Raw genomic sequence first — 21,446 nt, forward strand, 5'->3', positions numbered from 1 at the left:
ACAGTAATTAGTTCATTGCCAGTGTAATTTTTAAAATAAAGTCTAGGTTACTGAATAGGAAATAGAGCCTAAATTAAATAAATTGGATATTAAAAAAAAGAAGTATTGCAATGCACATTAAAAATGTTATGATAATAGTGAAAAGCCAAAATCTTCATTGGGTCAGCCTGCTCACATTACTATGAGAAATCTATCAAGCCATCTGCTAAATGTTTTAGAGGTCTATAAATGTTGGCAAACTACATTAAAAAATAAGATTAGGTTGAATGAACTAAAAGCACTGAGGTTCATGCGACATGTTAACAATTATGATTCGGAGCATGAGCATGCTAAGAAGAAAAATCCTTTCAACCTTTTTCAAATGCTCAAATTTAATCAAGTCTCCAGCCCATTATTGTTTTAAATTAAAAGTCACAATCATAAAAACACAATTCTGGACGGAGAGAAAATAAACAGACACTATATCCAGAGTTCCTCTTTGTTTATGTTCTACATATGTGGCTCATTTATTTTTCCTAAACAAATATATTCATATTTTTGATTGGAGAGTTAGATATTTCAGTTCTACCATTCCCTAAACTAGATGTAAATTAACTTGAAGGGAACATGATGGCAATGTAACTATCTCCTTCTTTGAAAACAAATGTATCATCTCTGTCCTGGTGTTTATGTTCTGTGAAATCCCTCAGCTGAGTTGGAAATTTATAATTCAGTGGGGGACCATTATGTTTTGCAGTGCTATATCACAATCGCATCCTATCCACACTTTAAGAAGAAATCTGGGAAAACGTTTTTATGGTCCATTTTCCAAATGTACTTTTTATTCCATTTTAAATGTATGTTTATTGAGACTTATTTTTCCAGTACAAAATGAAATATGCATTTTAAACATGTTTGTTATGCCCAATAGTCATCAGACATTATTCAATAATACATTACTATAATCACTAAAACCAGAAATCAGTATTCTGACAGCCAACAAAAACAAGGAATAGAGAAGTTCTATGTACACTTAGGATCTGATGAACATACAAAAAGGATAAATAGACTATAACATAACATTTTATGGGTCATTATTATGATAGTATCTATGCTTAAACATGGGTCATCTGCACTGAGCTAAAATAAAAGATATTCAAAGAAAAAGTACTAGACTTTACATGTTATAAAAGTGCTAAAAAGTTACTATGAATAACTACTTTCAAACTCTCCTTGACACTTGAAATTGAAATATATATGGTTTATAAAGTATTGAATGTATCACCAGAAGGCAGGGCCCAAGCCCTGATTCTATCATTTACTGCTCAATTGCCTTGGGTAAGATAAAGTGTTTTTTATCAATGAAAATAAAGTGTTTCTTATCAACAAAATAAGTAAAACAATGCTTCTCCTATGTCATAGTAGTATTGGAAAAGCTGGTGAGGAAAAAAGAATTCATGTCGACTAACCTGAGCAGGGTGGTTTCCTCATGAGCCCTTTTTAAAAAATTCTATGCAACAAATACTTTTACTCCAGTTTTATAGATGAAGATTCTAAGTTAACAGATTATATTTTGCCCAGGGTTAGAAAAAAATTAAGGTGGAGTTTGAGTCCAGATCTCTGTGTTTCTGTGACAATGACAGTGACCAACCATTTTGGTTTGTCAGGTTAATGAATGTTATCTCTGTCTTACACAGCAAATCTGCAGTCCCAGGAAACTCCTCAGTGTTGCACACAGGGACAGCAGATGCCCTTGTTTGGCAAACACATCAAATGAGTACAGTTAGAGGAAATGAGAAGCCAGGTGACGTATAAAGTATGCCCCAAAATGCAAGTTATTAAACAGCATGTTTGCTTTCTTTTTTCCTTTTATTACTATCTAACCTGGTATATAAAACTAGTTCGTTTTGCTGTTTTGGAAACCACTATCCTAATCCACAAGAATCTGTGAGGCAATAAATTCAGAAACTGATTCTCACATTGCCATATTAAAGGCTGTAAGAAATCCTGTAGTGACAATTCCAGTTTAGCTTTGTCTGAAGAACATCCATTGTCCAAACAAATTACCATTTTAAAAATTTCCTTAATACCAATTACTTTTAATAAAAATAATGCTCTCTGTAACAACCTTGGTCTGTTAAAGGCCTTATGGCCTGATAAATGGTATATACTCATTTTTTAAATTATATCACTTGGGGCGCCTGAGTGGCTCAGTCAGTTAAGCAACTGCCTTTGGCTCAGGTCATGATCCCAGAGTCCCAGGAATGAGTCCTGCATCAGGCTCCCAACTCCGTCAGTGTCTGCTACTCCCCTGACCTTCTCCCCTCTCATGTTCTCTCTTGCTGTCTCTCTCTCTCCCTCTCAAGTAAATAAATAAAATCTTTTAAAAAATAAAAAAATAAAATTTTATCACTTATTTAAAATTCTTTTTTTAAAGATTTTACTTTTTTGTTTGACAGAGAGAGAGATCACAGGTAGGCAGAGGCAGGCAGAGAGAGAGGGGAAGCAGGCTCCCCGCTGAGCAGAGAGCCTGATGTGGGGCTCTATCCCAGGACCCTGAGATCATGACCTGAGCCGAAGGCAGAGGCTTTAACCCACTGAGCCATCCAGGTGCCCCTGATTAAAGTTCTAATATGCTGAATGATATGTTCCTTAAGAATCTCACAATATAATTCTCAATTTCTTCATTTTATCAAGATATCAAAATGGTCAAAAATGATGAGTTCTAGGAAAAATGAGTAAACCTATAAGAAAAGCTTTAGAAAGTCTCTCTTTATTTTTCTTTCTTTCTTTCTTGATCCTGAGCAATGATTAAGATCAACTAGAGCCATTAAAAACAAAAAAAAAAACCAGTATTGGTAAATACATTATACATTTAAGTTCATTCGCTTGTCTTAATTTTAAATTTGGAGATCACCCTCTGGAAAAGAAGTATCTGTGATAAGGCTGTTTAAGGCTCATTGAATGTGTGCCCTTCGAAACTTCACCACACAAAGCCACAGGATTTTTTTTTTTTTTTTTTTTTTTTTTTTTTGCCAGAGAGAGAGAGAGAGAGAGAGAGCAAGCACAGGCAGGCAGGAAGAGCGGCAGCAGAGGCAGAGGGAGGAGCAGGCTCCCCGCCAAGCAAGGAGCCCAATGTGGGACTCGATCCCAGGATGCTGAGATCATGACCTGAGCCGAAGGCAGCCGCCCAACCAACTGAGCCACCCAGGCGTCCCAAAGTCACAGGATCTTCACAGAAACTCAACATCGATGGAGCAACAGAAACTCTCATTCATTGCTAATGACAATGCAAAATGGTACAGCCACTTTGGGAGACAATTTGGCAGTTTCTTGAAAACTAAACATACTCTCACCATATGATCCAACAATTGTACTACTTGGTATTTACCCAAAGAAGTTGAAATCATACATCCACTCAAAAACCATCGTGCATATTTTTTTTTTATATATGCCATCGTGCATATATTTGAGGTAACTTTATTCACAGTGCTGAAACTTGGAAGCAACCAGGATGTGCTTCCTTCAGTAAGTGAACAATACATCCAGGTAACGGAATATGATGGGATATTATCAGGGCTTAAAAAGAGTGAGCTACCAAGCCATGAAAAGACATGAAGGAACCTTGTATGTATATTACTAAGTGAAAAAAAGAAAATCTAAAAAGACTACATACTAATGATTCTAACTATATGCATTCTGGAAAAGGCATACTATAGAGACAGTAAAGAAGATTCCGTGTTTGCTATGCGCAAGAGGAGAGATGAATAAGCAGAACAGAGATTTTTACAGTAGTGAAAATATTCACTATGAGACTGTAATGATGGGAGAATGTTATTGTACATTTGTCCCAAACTATAGGATGTACACTAAGAATGAACCATAATGTAAAATATGGACTTTGGGTAATCATGATGTCAATGAAGATTCATCAGTTCTAACAAATGAATCACTCTGGTGAGTGAAGCAGATATTGGAGGAAGTTGTGCTTGGGGTGAGGGGCAGAGATATACAGAAATTCTTTTTTTGCTCAGTGTTGTGGTGAACCTTAAACTGCTCTAATAAACTTTAAATTGTAACTACAAAGTAAAAAAAAAAAAAAAATCAACATCTAGTAAGCACAGAGCTTCAAGGGTGAAAAAACCAGGTCTGTTGGAAAGAAATCAAATTTAACATTTTTATTATTCTTTTTGAGTAGTAAAAATAATTTTTAAGCCCCTGTGAAGAAATACTCTTCATGTAAAAAGAGTACATTAAAACAACATATTTTACCTGAATTATTCAGATGGGCTACTGACCCTGACTGAGTTTTGCTTAAGGACAAAGACTTTTACATTCTGAAACTTTGGGTTCATGTAAGCACTCAAAAGTTTCAGATAAAACTAATTAGATTCATCACGATGGAGAAAAGATACTCAAATCAAAACATTATCTGGTTTGATTCACCCGTCATTGCCAGGGAGAGACTTTCTTAGAGACAGATCTTTTATTTTGTTGGTTGCATAAATTTCTCCCAGACTTTCTCCACTTCCTAAGAATCTTCTAACAAAGTGAAAGTTCCTCATCTTTTTTAATCCAGGGAAAATAAACAAATATGTTCCAAGATATTTTAGGGTTTGATTTTGATATTTGGAGTTGAGACATGACTGCCTGCAAGTCATTATAATTTTTGAGAGACAGAAGAACCATGTGAGAAATCATAGATTCAGTAAAAATTAAAAGTATTAGTGTATGTTTTATTAAGTGTCAAATTAGCACTTTACATAATCATGGCATTAGATGTTTGAGATAAATCTTATAAATTGCCTAACTTATTCCCTCTACAGATGAAGAAATGTGGAAATGAAATGAATCAGATATCCTGCAGTAGTATTACAGATAGTAGTATGCCTTTTTACTCTTAATGCTCTAACATACATTTAAATAGTACAATATATTTTTTCAATTATTTTTAACAAAAATTTTACCAATATAATTTTACTTCATTTTTAAAATCATTTCTTTTATTTTTTTAAATATTTTACTTACTTATCTGAGAGAAAGAGAGAGTGCATGCTCAAGAGAGAGCACAAACAGTGGGAGAGGGAAGCAGCAGAGGGAGAAGGAGAAGCAGGCTTCCTGCTGTGCAGGGAGACCAACATGGGATCACGACCTGAGACCAAGGCAGACACTTAATCGACTGAGCTACCCAGGTGCCCCCAGTATCAAAATTTTAATTTACGGGCTTATTTCAACCATTTACATACTTTTCAAGCCATGTAATATAAGAGACAAAACACATCAAGCCTCTAGGCTATTGTGTGGCAAAATACTTTAATATTAGGAATAGGGAATGCCAATGTGTCAGCAGTGGTTTGGTCAGTTAAAATGTTCAAGAAGCAGAATTAATTCTATTAAGCCACTAGGGTACTATATAATGCATGGCGCTAATTACTGAACTGAAAAAGATTATGCTATTTTCAGACAGGCCTAATAACTCTCTTAGGGCAGCAATTAAGAAAGTTTGAGTCTGTGCTTTAAGTCCTTTCCTGACTGAAATGAGATTCTGGTGGGAAAACCATTATTTAAAGGGCCATGAAAAGGTCAGTCATGGTCACGTATTATTGTTGAATGCCTTAACATCAGCAGAATATCACAGATGCAGAAGTTGAACCAAGGTTCAGATTGCTGATGTTACCAGGCTGAATGGATAGCTATCATCTTACAAGTTGTTGAAGACACGGAAACACTGAAAATCTATCTAAAAATAGAAGTATTTGTAAATTATTTTTGAGAGAGTGCCAAATCATCTTTATTAACTGCCTCTTTCAAAACTTTTTTTTTCTTTTTTTTAAGGAAAGTAAAATGGTCGCTTTAATTGTCCATTTAAATCTAGGTGCCGTAATGGTTCTGGTCTGATGATGGTTAAGTAAAGTACCACTACTGTTATGCCAGGGCTGAATAAAAGGCAAAACAAATATTAGTGCAGAAATTTTAGCCAAAGTTCACAGAAATGATAATTACTTTTTTTTCTTTCTCAGTGATTTGTTATTTTCAAAGGGTTTCTTTATATTTTTCATTTCAACAAATATCTACTATGTGTCTACTGTGTGTAAAGCACTGTAGGACACTGGGGTCAGGAAGACACAAATGATGCAGACTGCCTTTCAGAGTCTTGTTTTTAACCCACAAATATCTTTCAACTGAATTTATATCACTATATAATAAACGAATGGTTATGATTGCTGCAATAGTTTTTTCATTTACAAATAAAGAAATCTGAAAGACTCAGCAATTGTAACAAACCCATTCATTTCCCTCCTTCCTGGTGCCACCACCACAGTTAAGACAACCAGTTACATTGGCTGCCTGGATTGTTCATGATATCGTCCTAAAAGCTCACCTACCATCAGGTGCAAACCCTACAATCTATTGTCAGCAGACAGCGTTGCAGAAGAGGGTAACCAGTAATCTTCCTATATCAAAACTCTCCTCTGGTGGTTCCTTAATGCTCTCAGACTGGAACTTTGTCATTTCTCTGACACTTAGAACAGTGCCAGCTTGCAGAATAAAAACTCAATAGATAGGCATTGAATGGATAAATGCATTGATAAATGAATAAATGAATGAACGTTGCCTGAAATTAGCAAATTGGTGAACCAGATGTAAAATCTGTGTACAGTGACTTTAGCGTAATTTTTTGTACAGAGTATAAGAATGAAGAAATTTAACATTATTAACATATTTCTTGGTTATTAAAATATGCAAAATATTGAAATGTTTATATTTTACTTGTATTTATTAAATAAGGATGATTTTAACTAAGAAACTATCAAAGATTTGTTAACTTCTGGAGAAGACTAAAAGTTTAAAACAATCATTTATTTAATATTCCCACAACTTGAAATAGTTTATATTATCTCCCAAGCCTAACCACAGGGAAAATTTCATGTACTGAATTGCATTTTTGCAGGTTTTTATGCCTATAAACTAAGTTTTTATTTTAATGACAATAAAACATGACTTAAATTATAAGGCTATGTACCTGGTACAGTCAATGACCCAAAAGACAATATATAAAGAAATAATTTCATTAGGAAATATTCTTATTTTCCTTTCTTAAACAGATCATATATTGAAGATAATGCTATTTTTTTATTAGAAAATACTGTATCATTCCCCCAAGTAGTTTTTCTTCCTTTTTTCTACCCATGGAGCAGAAAAAATCATGAAAGCCCTGTCCAGTGATTCCTATCTTTTACATCTGCTGACATTAGAAGAGACTTATCTCTTGGTAACTCCCACAAAAGGTCCATCTCTCACCCAATCCATGTATTTTGAATTTTTACGGCAGAAAACAAAACAAAACAGAGAAACAAAAAAAAAAAGATAAAGTACAGTTTCCTGACACTGTCATGCCCTTGTATCACTTTGAATCTGTGTACATTCTCTTTCTCCAACTCCCTCCTATAGTTTTTCTCCTGCTCAACCACGTGAAAAGCCTGCTGAGACACCCACCCCTGGAGAGCCCTCCTTAACATCCTTTCCCCCATACTGTCCTAATCATATGTGGAGAGCTGGCATATTTTACATGCATCAGTCTCTGTTTTGCTTATTTGCTTACTGACATGTTAATCTCCATTAGACTGGGGATTTTCAAAGATAAGAGTCTTTTTTGTTTTGGGGGGGGTCTTGTTTTTGTTTTTACTTTTGTTTTTGTTTTTGTTTTTAAGTGCTACAGCGGGAAGGGAGTAAGCTCCCAGCAGAGTGAAATCTGGAGCTAGGTTTTGGTGAAATTGTTAACAGAATGCATTGCTAAAAATCTCTCAGGCCCCAAATTTGCCCTGCATTTTGATACATGACCCATGCACTTCAATAATGATATGACTTCCATGAGAAAATAGTCATCTCATTTTGCTCTCATCCTTCTCACAGTAGACAGCAGTGGTAGGAACACGGTGACTAATCGAGTATTCAAAAGGAGCACTTTAGTTCTATTTGGGGATGAATGCCACATGCAATCTTCATCAGAGAGCTTTAAAGGCACCATCTTGGAATGTATGGAAGCCTGCAATTCCACAGAATGAGAGCAGCAGGTGGAGAGACCCTGAGCACAGGTGGAGACATACCCTGACATCAATGAAAAGACTAGATGTCCGTTTGTCTTATCAGCTTTGCTACCTGAAGGTACCCCCACAAACCCACAGTACTCTTATAAACAGTGTACATGGGAATATCAGTGAATGTCACCAAACAAAGTAACCTAGTTTTGAGAAAAACAAAACAAAACAAAACAAAAAAAAAACTCTGGGTTATTCTTTAACATTCTCCGAGATGGTTTCTTGAATTTAACTTATAATTAACAGGATCTATTCACATATCCGAAAATAGAGAATTCAATGCTTTCAATCCTTACCTAGGACCAGTCTCATAGCCAGACACAAATTTAAAGCCAAAAATCCACATCTGTTTTTTCTTTTCATTAGGTGCAGAAAACAACCACAAAACCTCTGTCTGAAGTATAAACTGGGAGAGCAACTAAAATAACACTGTCCTGGCTGGTTCATACACATCTGCTTAATAATACACAAATAAACAAACGAAATCACTATGTATCTGAAATGCTTTGCAACTTTTTTTTTTTTTTTTTAAAGATTTTTATTTATTTATTTGACAGAGAGAGATCACAAGTAGGCAGAGAGGCAGGCAGAGAGAGAGGAGGAAGCAGGCTCCCTGCTGAGCAGAGAGCCTGATGCGGGACTCGATCCCAGGACCCTGAGATCATGACCTGAGCCGAAGGCAGCGGCTTAGCCCACTGAGCCACCCAGGCGCCCATGCTTTGCAACTTTTGCTCTTATTTTTCATAAGTCTAGTTTCATAAAGAATGTGATCATCTCATTTCACAGACGCTATGATCCTCTCTTATCTCCGCTGTCAATAAGGCGACGAACAGAAGGAAGAAAACCTTCCTATCAACAGCAGAAGCATTTAATATTTAGAGGTAAATATATGTAGGTAGGTGTACACATAATAAAATATGTTGAATAAACAAGTGAAGTCCAGACCCATGGAGAATAAAAGATGAGTGTGGTCATGTTCATATCAGAACAGTGCACTGCATTTAGAATTCAAAGATTCCTCATTTGATTTCATAAAGCACTTATTGCTTTTTGTCCCTAAAACAAATAAAGATTTTCATCTTCTTCCTAGAGTGTCCCAGAGAACACACTACTTGCCAGAAGTTAGATACAGATAAAGATACAGATATATAGATCCAGATGTAGATGGACTTATTTGTAGATAGAGAGATACCTTAATTGTAGTCGTGTGTGCTCCAGGGTATTCTTTTTCTTCCAGTGTTGACCATCTTTCTATAAATTTGGATACCAAGGAATCATCATAGTCCACTATCTGAAATCCAGAGACGTTTGCACCTCCAAACTGAATTTTTAATAGGTCTCCATCAGTAAATCCCTAGACATAGAGCACATATGTCAGGCTCTCCATTGAGACTCAAAGAGAACTTAACATTTACCCAATAACTCCATACATTGTGGTTTTACAAATGTCAAAGAACACATGAGATATAAAAAAGCCTGGAGGAAATGTTTCGTGTATTTATCAACCAATATTCTGCACTAGTACCTACTGTCATCTTGGCATCACAGCGGATCCTTAATCAATGATTGTTTATTGGTTGTACTCACATAAAAGCTCTCCATTTTACTGAGAAATCTTCCGTGGATAAGTACGGGTTTTATTTATTCAATCTACAACAGAGCACTACCACATAGTTATAAATACTCAAGAACATAAAGCTAGTTCCCCAAGAGATATAACATAGTAAGCAAGTTATTCCTATTTTAATTGTTCATTCTCATAGGTGATAAAACATCTTTAAAATGAGAACGGAAGGTACTAAATGCCTAATCATCATTTGCAAACACTCAAACAATATCATATTAAGTACGGAGCTTAACTTTTTATAAAATATGTGAAAGTTTAAAAATCAATCACTTGTTATTATAATGAATTCAGTCATTAGTAAAACGTTCATGTGGTGCTGCCATTAATTTCAAATATTGCACTGTCATAAATTCTATCTTAATTTGAGAGGACATTATCTCAAGGACGAAGTCATGATTTTAATAAACCACAATTAAAAGTATTTTTTACCTCATACATTTACTTCTCATTATTCTGCATAAGGATTGAAAATATCCCCGAATCTCAAATATGGGAGAATCTTTTCTTTGTTATTGATTTTAAAAACCTATTTTAGTGCTATTTGTGTAAAGAAGCATAATTACTTCATTACTGGGTCAAATTTTTTTTTTATTGAAATAATGCAAATAGTGCAAGAATATATATAACAAAAGTCACAGATTTTCTTCTCTGCCCCGTCCATGCTCCAGTTAAGCTGCTTCAAAACAAGCAATTTCAGTAATTTTTGTTTTTCATATATTTACCTCCATATTTCTGCACATATTTTCTCTATTTTTTCTTAGTTTATCAATTTTAGATATCTTTATTGAGTTTCTGCTTATGTGTGATGTGTATATAATTCATCCACATTTACCTGCTCACCCATTTTCATGTTCACAGTTATCATATTTATAATTCTGTTATTCAGAGCAGTCAAATAATGTGGTATGACTGTATTTTCCTTTTTTTTTTTTTTTCTTAAGAGAGAGAGAGAGCACTAGTCAGAGGGGAAAGGCAGAGAGAGAGGGAGAGAGAGAGAATCTTAGGTAGGATCCATGCTCAGCACAGAGATGGGGCTTAGTCTCACAACCCTGAGATCCTGACCTGAGTGGACATCAAGAGTTGGGAGCTTAACTGACCGAGCCACCCAGGTGTCCCTGCATTTTCCTTCTTGAGTAGTATCTCACTCTAATGTTAATAATTGCTTCATTTTACACTACTATAGTTTTCTATGTACCTATTCTTATTTTTCTCTACTTACTCCATGAGAACTTTTCATGTTTATATGAGTAAATCTTTTTTTAAGTAATATCAAAAATATCAAATAATCTATTTCTCTCTTTTCTGAATATTTAATTTATAGGAGACCTGAATGCTGCAATTTGAATTGATGCCTCTCTCTATCTCTTCTGCAACTGTTACTCTGGAGTGTCCCTTCACCATGTTGCTGACTTGTTCTCTCACTTCCTGGATCACTAATCTCTCATGTTTTACTCACTTCTTCCAGAGTGCTCAATAGTTTCTCATTTACCTCTCATTGGAGGTAAATTCTTTGAGACACTGAATGTCTCAAAATATCTTCATTTTTCTCTGACACTTGATTACTCTCATAAGAAGACATTGTTCCACTGACTTTTATTGTTCCTATTGAAAAATACAATGTCATTATTTCTAATTATTTTTTGTATGTGACCTGCTTCATATTTCTCTCTGCCTTCTCCTCTTACCTGTCCAAAACTTTCAAGATCTTCTATTGATCTCTGAAATTTCATGATGACATTTTCTTTGAAACATAAAAGAAGTCTCTTTTCTTTCATTGTTTTGTGTAGTCAATGGGCATATTTGTGTCATCGAGTCCTGGGAATTTTTCTGAATGTTCTTTGATAATTTCTTCCCCCTGCCTTCACTGTCTGTCTTTCTAGAATGCCTATTATTATGACATTGTAACTCTTAGATTGAACATCTTAGTTTTTTACAGGTTCCCTGTACACACCACCTCATACTGTATTGTCATTTTGTTACATAATCTAGAAGATTTTTCTTAAACTTATCATCAAAGTCATATAATTTTACTTGTTGTAGTAGAAAAAAAGTTAACTTTCCATAATTCTTTCTTATTCTCTGAGTTTTTCCTCTTTTTCATAACATACTTTCTCTCTTCTTTATGGAGAGTTAGTTTTCTCCTATTACTCTGCAGATACTCTTTACAATTTTAAACATTTTTCTTGTGTGTTTTCTGCCTGCCCTGTTTCTGTTTATTCATTCATTTATTTGTTTTGTATTACATCCTTCATGGCCCAGACTTTTCTCAAATACCTGATTCTCCTTGGCTATTTAACACTCAGACAATAAAAGATTTCTTGGAATTTCCATGTGCTTGAGGGAGGCTACCTGATGAAGTGCTTCACTGTATGGTAGTCAGGTCAGGGTGGATTGCAGTACTTTCTGTCCATATCTAGGTTGAAGAAATGAAAACTGCCTCCCTTTATGACCACTTCTTCATCATTTTATGTACAAATTATCCTTTTAAATGCTGTATCAGGAACTTAATCACAATCTGTGTTTTGGGAGCCTAATCAATCATTACCTGTTCCTGAGGAAATTCATCAATAGCTGTATCTGAGGACTTTTTTTTTTAATCACCACCTCATTTAACACTCATTAGACCCTAGACAGAGAAAGGGAGATATCTCCAATCGAGAGTCTGGAAGATGAAAGCTTTTCAACTCTGAATGGCATTCTTCAATTTTAAATGTCAGTGAAAATTTCAAGTGCCCTCTAAATTCTCAGAAACTGCAACACTCCTCAGATACTTTGAACTTACTGACTCACTGAAAGTTCCATACGGTGAAGATGCCAAGTATTCAGGAATGGAAAAGCAGAATTTGAATTCAGAAAAAATACAAGCCATGTTCCTCCCTAGAAGATGACAGCAACAGGCACATGTTTTCTATTTTCTATTTTTTTCCCCACTTTGGTCATCTGTACATTTCTTTCCATTTCATAGCATCAGATATCAACTCAAATTGATGAGCCACCTTCTGTCATTATTTCTCAGTGTTCCAATATAATCTTCTCCATCTGGACATTTTTAAAGATCACGGCTTTCAATGTGGCTCTGTGTTGTTCATCAAATGGCACAATTCACACAGGGGACTGACTGTCCAGGCTGTTCCCTGCACAGAATGTAGTTCTGAAGAGAGTGAATACAGAGCTTCATTTATTTTAACCCCTGCTTCTCTGGTAGGGAGTCATTTAGGATCTGCAATATCGTATCAATAGATAAATTCTAATGAGTTTTATAATAGCCATTTCACTGGCAAACAGAAGTTTTATCTGAACAACCAACTTCTACTAATAACATGCAGATTTGAGATTTAATATTCTAAATCACTGGTACCACCTTCTAGTGAAAACAGCATTTATTAGTTATAAAGTTTTTCCCCCCATCATTACTAGAAATAATGTCTTCTGATAGAACAATAAAATATTCCAGAAACTACCTACAGAAACAAATCTACAGGGGTGCCTGGGCTCAGTGGGTTGAGCGGCCAACTCTTGGTTTGGCTCAGGTCACGAACTCAGGGTCATGACATAAAGCCCCGAGTAAGGCTCCATGCTGCTGAGCATAGAGCCAGCTTGGGATTCTCTCTCTCCCTCTCCCTCTGCCCTTACCCTCCATCCCTCTTTCTAAAAAAGAAAGAAAGAAAGAAAGAAAGAAAGAAAGAAAGAAAGAAAGAAAGAAAGAAAGAAAGAAAGAAATTAAGTCTACATTTGAGTAAATATGAGACCTTTCCAAAGTCTTATTATGCTATTTAGAATAAGCTCTCATTTTCTCCCTCTTTTTCTATCTTCTTGAGATTGAGGAGGGCAGTTTTCTCAGTCAAGTAAGATCAGACTTCATCAAAGAACATAAAACTTTGCAACAGTAAAGGCTTAAGGTCATTTTACTACTGATCTGAAAACTATTTTGAAAAAAATGTCTAACAATAATTCTAACTTGGCTCTGATTATACTTAAGAGAAGGAGATACAATCAAACACTTAGATGTTCAGTGTAATCATAATTTGACAGAAAGCCCAATGAAAAAGTGAACAGCTACAGGGATTTAATGTCATTGTGTTGCTTTCATAGTAAATAGAAAATCAGAAATAAATAAAAATTCTTGACATCTGCAGCTTTAATTTTTCACTAAGATGTATTTTCACAAATGTGTATTTATCTCAAATACTATGTTTACTGAAAACTTTAAAGGAATGCACAAAGGGAAAAATTGTAAAACATTGTGATGGTGAAAAACAAGAAGAAATTTGAACAATTGAACTTTAGATATTTTTGAAAACTTTTCCATAATTAAATATGCCTTCTAAAACAATTTATAAAATTTGTCAAATATTTCTTACATCATTTATAATAGGAAATTGATTAGAGTATATAAAGTGGGAAGTCAGTCTAAAACACAAACTGAGAAAAACATTGTTACTTCTAATTGATCAATATAATCAAGATATGTTTTTAAAAGTACCACTGATAAATGCTGGTCATTCAAAACTATTTTCTAAGTATCTCTATTAAAATTAAAAATATCAATTAATTTACCTACCAGATTTGCAATGATATAATGGTAACCTTTAACATGTTTTCCAATGGTAATAACCTAACAAAGGTAAAGAAATAATTATTTAATACATACATATAATAAAATTACAATTATTGATGTTATAACCTAACTGAGGAAAAAAGTGGAATTTTATCTACTATGTTTTCTAATATCCTGTGATGGGTCCTATTTGACAAAATATAATTCTCAAATACAATATATACAAAATATAATTCTCAAATACAATAATACTTCTCTCTGAAAAAAGTAACAATACATTGCAGTGCTTTATAAATGCTATCTTTCAAAAAGTCAATAAGTAAACAAATAATTATTTCAGTTTTGTCTTCGGTGAAAATAAAGTCACAAGACTTTAAGAAATGTAAAATGAAAAGAATATTGAATCCATAAGTCATAATTTTATTTCTATAAAAGCTATTTTTCTAAAACATTAGACAACTGAAATCAACACCTGAGATTTTTATACTTACACACGGACACTCAAATTTATAGTAGAACATTAATTTAAAAATTACTAATAAGCATATAAAAGAATTCTTAAATGAATTTATAAAATAATATTCTCATCTTAAGAGTCTTGAGATGCTTGCTATTTAGTTCAAATAAACATGATTATTTCCAGCTTGAGGCAGCAAAGCATCAGAGAAACTAATCTTTCTCCACAAATCTAAGTCAAAACTCAATGGCGAGATAAACATATGATGGAACACGAGGCTGAGGTCTAATTGGTAATACTCATGAGAGTTTGGGACATTACAGAATCAGTGTGACTTGTCACTGATCTATAGCAATTCAAGAGAGTAAGACATTGGTGAAATGGCCATGCTGTAGTCCAAGTACTTAGGTATTCAAATGTAGCTCTTATTTTTAAGAAAGTTTCACACCAAAAGAAAGCAGGAAATGCCAGGGCTGCAGAGAAACATTCAAACCATTAGCTCATTTCCCTGATGACACAGTTTTGGTGACTTCCCATTGCTTCTAGCATAATAAGCAAAATCCTTAATTTATGCTACAAAGTCCAGTAGTCTTGCAAGCTTCTCCAGGCCCTCTTTTTCCACTCTGTATACTAGGGTCTCATTGGCCCTCCTTTTAAGTATTTTTGTACACAAAAAGGCTTCCTTCCATCACCTCAGGACTTCACATATTCTGTTTCCTTGCTTGGAAAGCTCTCTCAACCACCATATCATTTGTCTTATTAATGCTTCAGGCACAAGGCATCTGAGCCCAATATTACCTCCTAGGAAAGGATTTCCTTGACCTTCTCTTATCCCAGACAAAGTCAGATACTCTGAAGCAATGCATTTAGTTAAAGAACCCGGGCAAAATCTTGGGAAAGATTCCACCAAATGCCCCTTTGATGTTAAGTGATAGCTATTTGGAAGAGAGTTAGGGCTTGTATCATTTTCTAACCTATTTTTATGTTATACAGCTAAATCACTTTTTCCAAGAAAATGAACCCTCTGTATTGAAAGGAAAATTGCAAAGAAAAGATGTCCTTCTGCATGAAAAATATATTAATTAGCATCACTTGAATTGAATTAATTTTGTCCTTCATACTTTCTACTGACATCTGTTGGTTCTGTTTATTGTTCACTCTACTTTCTGAATCATGCATGCCTTCCTTCTGGGAATTAAAAACAAACAAACAAGCAAACAACAACAACACAAATCTTATAAACGGTGCTACCAGTAGTTGAGTAGAGCGTTCACTGAAAAGGGGGGGTGGGTATGAAAATTCAGTAGTAGCTCTGCCTCTACATAGGAATTCATGTTGACCATGCCATCATATTTTTGGTTTATAATAATAATTAACACTGCACTAACAATAGTAAACTTATATTGATTTCTAAATGTTTCTGATGGCTGAGTCCCTTTTCCACCCAATCACAATCAGAAATACGTAACTCTAAGGTTTTATTGAATGATAAAATTTTCATAATCAAGAAAAATTGGTTCTCTTTCTAATTTTAAGCTATTATAACAGTAAAGTTTCATCATTTCTGTTGTCTTATAAGTATTTATAGAGTGAATAAGTAAATACTGTTTCTTTTTCTTTAAATGTAGTTTAATCCCACTTTTTGCTTGGGTCACTCTACTCCTTGAAGGTCTTCCATGATCTCCTAATCTAAATTTTTTTGTAATTTTTTCATAACATCCTGTTCTCTTCATTCATATATACCACCACTATAATTGCATATTAATTTATGTAAATATATCATAAATATTTACCTTAATGGGGTTGCCTGTTTTATTTAACATTACTTTCTTGGATCTACCACAGTGATTGTCTGGTAATATTATACACCCAAGGAAATTTACTGAATGAGTAAATGAATGAAAACAAGCCAGACAAATGCTGCCAGTGTGTGAACCCTCCATAGATTCTCCTTTCCCTGTTAAAGATAGGTTCTTCCTCCACCTCTTAGACCACATTGCTTTCTAACTTGTAGAACTACAGTGTGACATGTAAAATTTGCCTTCCCCTCTAAACCATGGGTTAATGGAGTACAGCTATTACTATTCCCTGTCTTTGCACATTTCATTCTAGACACAGAGGATGTCTGTAGTTAATGTTTGCTGAATGATGCAACCAACCATTGTACACACTCATTTAATAATTCAAGAGTATCTTATGAAAATACAATAAACTTGTGCAAAGTCTCTGTACCTTTTGAATGGCTGTCCATATGAACATTTAATCATCATATATTTGTTTCAACATATTGCATATATTCCCAAATTCTCCTATAGTTTCCATCTTATAGTTTTGGAAATAATTATTTTCATGTAGACTTTCACCAACATTTATTATGATGATCCATGAATACATAAATTCTTTAAAAAAAGACTAGTGACTATTATTAAGATTCAGTTTTAATGAGAATCTCCTATGAAATTCAAATGAGTTGCTGAGGATCACGTTTGAACAGGAGACCTTCAGGTTAAAACAACCCTAACTTCATCTCCTGAGACAAGAATTAAGACTTTTCACTGAAATGTTCACCTCTCTGGCATAAAACATTTAGCTCTTTTTCATAACAAGTTAGTTTATCCGGCTATTTAATATTTTATGTAAGATTCCTTTTGTATGTCTTAGGGCCTGTATTATTACATATCAATTAAAGCTACATCAACATTTATGTTTACAAAATGTTTGGTGCTATACAAATGGTGAATTAATTTTTTACTCAAAACCTAGAAGGGCCAAGAAATGCATACTTAACTGCATATTTTTCTTCCAATCCTATATTATTCCAAGGAACTAACAGCCACTACATACACACAAACACACACACACACACACACACACACACACACACACACACACACACATTTATCAGTTGGGAAAAGAAGCAGATACCCAGTGAAGCAGATCTTAACTCACTAAATCATGATGCTGCTTCACCAACATCCCTGGTCATTTACCCCACATATAATATAGTGAATCTTATTTTTATCATTAGGGTATTACTGAATAGCTGTCCTATCCTAAGAGACCTTAAATGGAATCAAAGTGGTATGGTAAGCACAGATAAAACATCCTTATGTCCAGTAAACTTCTCAAACAGCAAACACAGAGTGAATATGTCTCCCCCACATATTTTAATTTCATAGATTAATATTTTTATAGTGACACAAAGCCCACCTAGCAGGAGGAAACAAAAATCTTGGAAAAATAAATACAGGCTTTCTCTGAAGACACAGATGTGTTCAGACAACATAGGCTCAATGTTCCATACTGTGCTCTAATGTTTGATGTTCTCCATGTTTTGCCACAACTACTCACTTCTCTCTTAGAACCCCAGCCTTATTTCCACTTAATTAGTGGCCATTTCTTTTTCTCGAAAATGTTCAACAATTTAAATTTTAAATTTCCAACTAAAAATATCAAACTTTAGGGCAATGCTTATCATATAGAACATAAGACTCAGTAGCTACATATTGAATATAGTTAATGATTAGTATGGTGTGTCAGCATGATTGAAGACCATCTGCTATTGCTAACTGAAACCAGAGGTAATTTAATTGATGACCTTTGCTTCATCCTACATAAACCATAAAGGAAAAACTGCTGTTCAGCACCTCACACGAATACTGGCTGCAAATGCTGACACCGCACGCACATTCTATATTTGGTGCTATTAGAAAACAGAGTAGCCAACCTGGTCTACGATGTCGTTTACTTTATCCCGTTCACAGTCCAGGATTACACGCCGTTCCTTTTTTAACTCCAGATCTTGAAAAAGTGATCTGTATGTCTCATCTTTCTTGTCATTGTTAATGTTTCCCACATTGATAGCAGTCACTTGCCATTTCTTTTCCGCAGCAGAATCCAGTACAGCTTGCAGTGTTGATAAGCCTAGGAAGGCAAAGAAAAATGATGACTGAAAAAGATACTTGAATAACTCAGAATTACATTGTGAAATTGACAGCAAATATATTTTTAAGTCTGATATTTTTGTGCAACTGAGGGGATGTTGACTCCTCTAAAAAGCTACAGTGAAGATCTTTATCAACATTGAATTATTTCCGCTTCACATCAAAAACTCTTTTATCTATATGCTATTGTTCTGATGGAAAGAACCATATTTCGGGAGGGATAGTCTCCCCTTCTTTCAGCTCTTTCAGCTGTTTCTTTTGGATATTACCAAAGAGTAATGTCTGTGATACCTTTGGTTAATGTGAGATCAAAGACATGACACACATTTCTTTCTCTTACAGAATGGGAAAGACTGTTTCTTTACATATGACAACCTATCATTTCATATTAACATTGTCAAGAAGATGTTAAATGAAAATGTTGCAAACATTTTCAGAGAGACAAATCTACATGAGTCTCTGTGAGCATACGAGCCAACAATCTCAATGAGGCTGTTATATTTCCTCCTATTGTCTTCCAGTCAGCCGTTGTTTTCCTCAGCCTTCTGTCACATCATGTTTTTGTTACTGGGACTGATTCCATAGAGATTAAAATGTTCACCTATTAACCAGATGGTAGCAGTTAGTTTTCTAGCTCAGATTTGTTACATTTACTTAACTTTTCAAATGTAAGACCTGTTTACTATATATCAGTAACTTTGCTTATAACATCGTATGACTTAGAAAATTTCTTTGTATTTTTAATAAAAATATATTACTTCATACATAGGATTGAGAAGGAAAATAATTGGAGAACTTATTCCCTAAAGTTAAATCTTCAGTTTAGCACTAGGAAAAGCAGTACATAAACTTGTCTTCCACATCACTTCAACTCTTCACAGCCAACCTAAATTCATCATTTCTATTAATAGCTTAATGAACAACACAAAATCTGGGCTCCAAAAAGAATTCAGGACTCATCACATCTCTTTCTGATTCCAGAAAGTCCTACATCTTTCTCAGAAGAATGCTAATTTCTTTTTAGCCATAAAATGTGGGATTTACCTAATATGATCACACTACTCTATAAATTTTATTCACGTGCTACACTTTATTTTCAATCTATTTACTATGGCAAAAATATGTGCATTGTAAAAAAAAAACTACTAAATCTGGAAACAGCATTAAAAATTGTATTGATTCAATACTGATCAAGAGTATATAAGATTAGCTTAGAACATCTTGTGATACAAAATGCAGGGAAGCTCTCCAAAACTATCAGAGTTGTCTCAAAAAACTCAGGAGCCAATGTGATGAAGATCAAGTAAATTTGAGGCAATTTGGATATCAATAGGAATAATAACTGCAAAAGACTTAAATATATAACGTATTTTAAACCCATGAATTCTTATTAATACCTAAAATTATAAACTACTAAAACTGAAACAGCAAGAAATAGAAAATTTGAACAGACTGATAGCCAGCAAAGAAATTGAATCAGTGATATTTAAATACATACAAATATCTGGTTGCCTTTGAAGAATACTAGGAGCTGAGTTATGATTTTGAAACTGGTAAATAAAGGAAAAGAAACAAGCATTTTCTTACCCCTCCTTTATGACCTATACTCAGGGTAATAATTAGTTAAGACAGCTTTTCCTTTTTTGGAAAACCTCATTTGTCCAATTGAAAAATGAGAAATGATGAAGGAATATAGATGCAGAATTACAACCATCTTTTAACACATAGTGAATTAATGAATCAAGGTAAAAATCATTAACTGCTGCTAAAATGCAGAAGTTACCTGTCTCTAAATGGGAATAGTTAACATCATCTATGGAGTATTCCTGCCAAAAAATGAACATGGATCTTGCCAGACTTCTAGCTCTAGCTGCCGATTTATAAGGAATATGTGGCAGAGTAATATGCTAAATATCAGAGTGTTGCAATCATCAAATTGAAACTCTACGTATGTTACTAAAGACTTAAGAAATATATAAACCAATTGGGGGATAAAGACCTCATTTCTATTTTGACTCAAATAAACTGTGGGGAAAAATAGATGATGAGATTAATGAATTACTGTAAACCTGCATACGATAATGACATTGTGGTTATTTCACAATACAAACTGAAATATGTACAGATGAAATTACATGATGGCAGGTATTTGTTTCAAAACAATTGTGAAGGACAAGGGATATAGATAATAATACAAGAATTCCTTGTACATTTGTCATTAACAAAGCTGAGTTAATGGGGTATCTGGGTGGCTCGGTGGGTTAAAGCCTCTGCCTTCGGCTCAGGTCATGATCCCAGGGTCCTGGGATCGAGCCCCAGATCAGGCTCTCTGCTCAGCAGGGAGCCTGCTTCCTCTCTCTCTCTCTCTCTCTCTCTCTTTCTACCTGCCTCTCTGCCTACTTGTGATCTCTGTCTGTCAAATAAATAAATAAAATCTTTAAAAAAAACAAAGCTGAATTAAGAGTCCTTGGGGATCTTCATATTATTCTATTTTTTATTTAAAACATTTCATTGTGAAAATTTTAAAATAATTTATTTTTATTTCGAATTGGGAAGTTGAGCCATAAACTGAACTTAAAGGGAATTTGTGTTTTTGTTTTTTGACAAAACAACAATAATTGTTTCTTCCGTCCAGTCATGTACCAAAAACAGGATACACAGGAATTTCTCAAAGAATAACTTAAACAAGAGACCACTTTCCATTGGAAAAAAAAAATCTATTAATGATAAAATCTCTTTTAAAAACTTAATGGATCACCTATGATTTCCATCCACTACTTAT

The 21,446-nt window shown here is 34.3% G+C and overlaps 1 protein-coding gene across 6 annotated transcripts in view; it reads right to left on the reverse strand.

Moving 5' to 3' along the window:
• GRIA2 (glutamate ionotropic receptor AMPA type subunit 2) overlaps positions 1-21,446 on the reverse strand; it is a 167,144-nt gene that overhangs the window by 57,944 nt on the left and 87,754 nt on the right. For all 6 annotated transcript variants that reach the window (XR_004283190.1, XM_032332693.1, XM_032332688.1 and 3 more), the window contains exons 4-6: positions 18,448-18,644; positions 14,267-14,320; positions 9,271-9,432 (exon numbers count right to left, since the gene is read on the reverse strand). Coding sequence is in view for 5 of the 6 variants with exons in the window: in XM_032332693.1 (XP_032188584.1) it covers positions 9,271-9,432; positions 14,267-14,320; positions 18,448-18,644 (413 nt within the window). In the remaining variant the exon portion in view is untranslated. The remainder of the gene's footprint in view (positions 1-9,270; positions 9,433-14,266; positions 14,321-18,447; positions 18,645-21,446) is intronic.

This window comes from Mustela erminea, chromosome 2 (assembly GCF_009829155.1).
Source record: "Mustela erminea isolate mMusErm1 chromosome 2, mMusErm1.Pri, whole genome shotgun sequence".
Taxonomy (NCBI): Eukaryota; Metazoa; Chordata; class Mammalia; order Carnivora; family Mustelidae; genus Mustela; species Mustela erminea.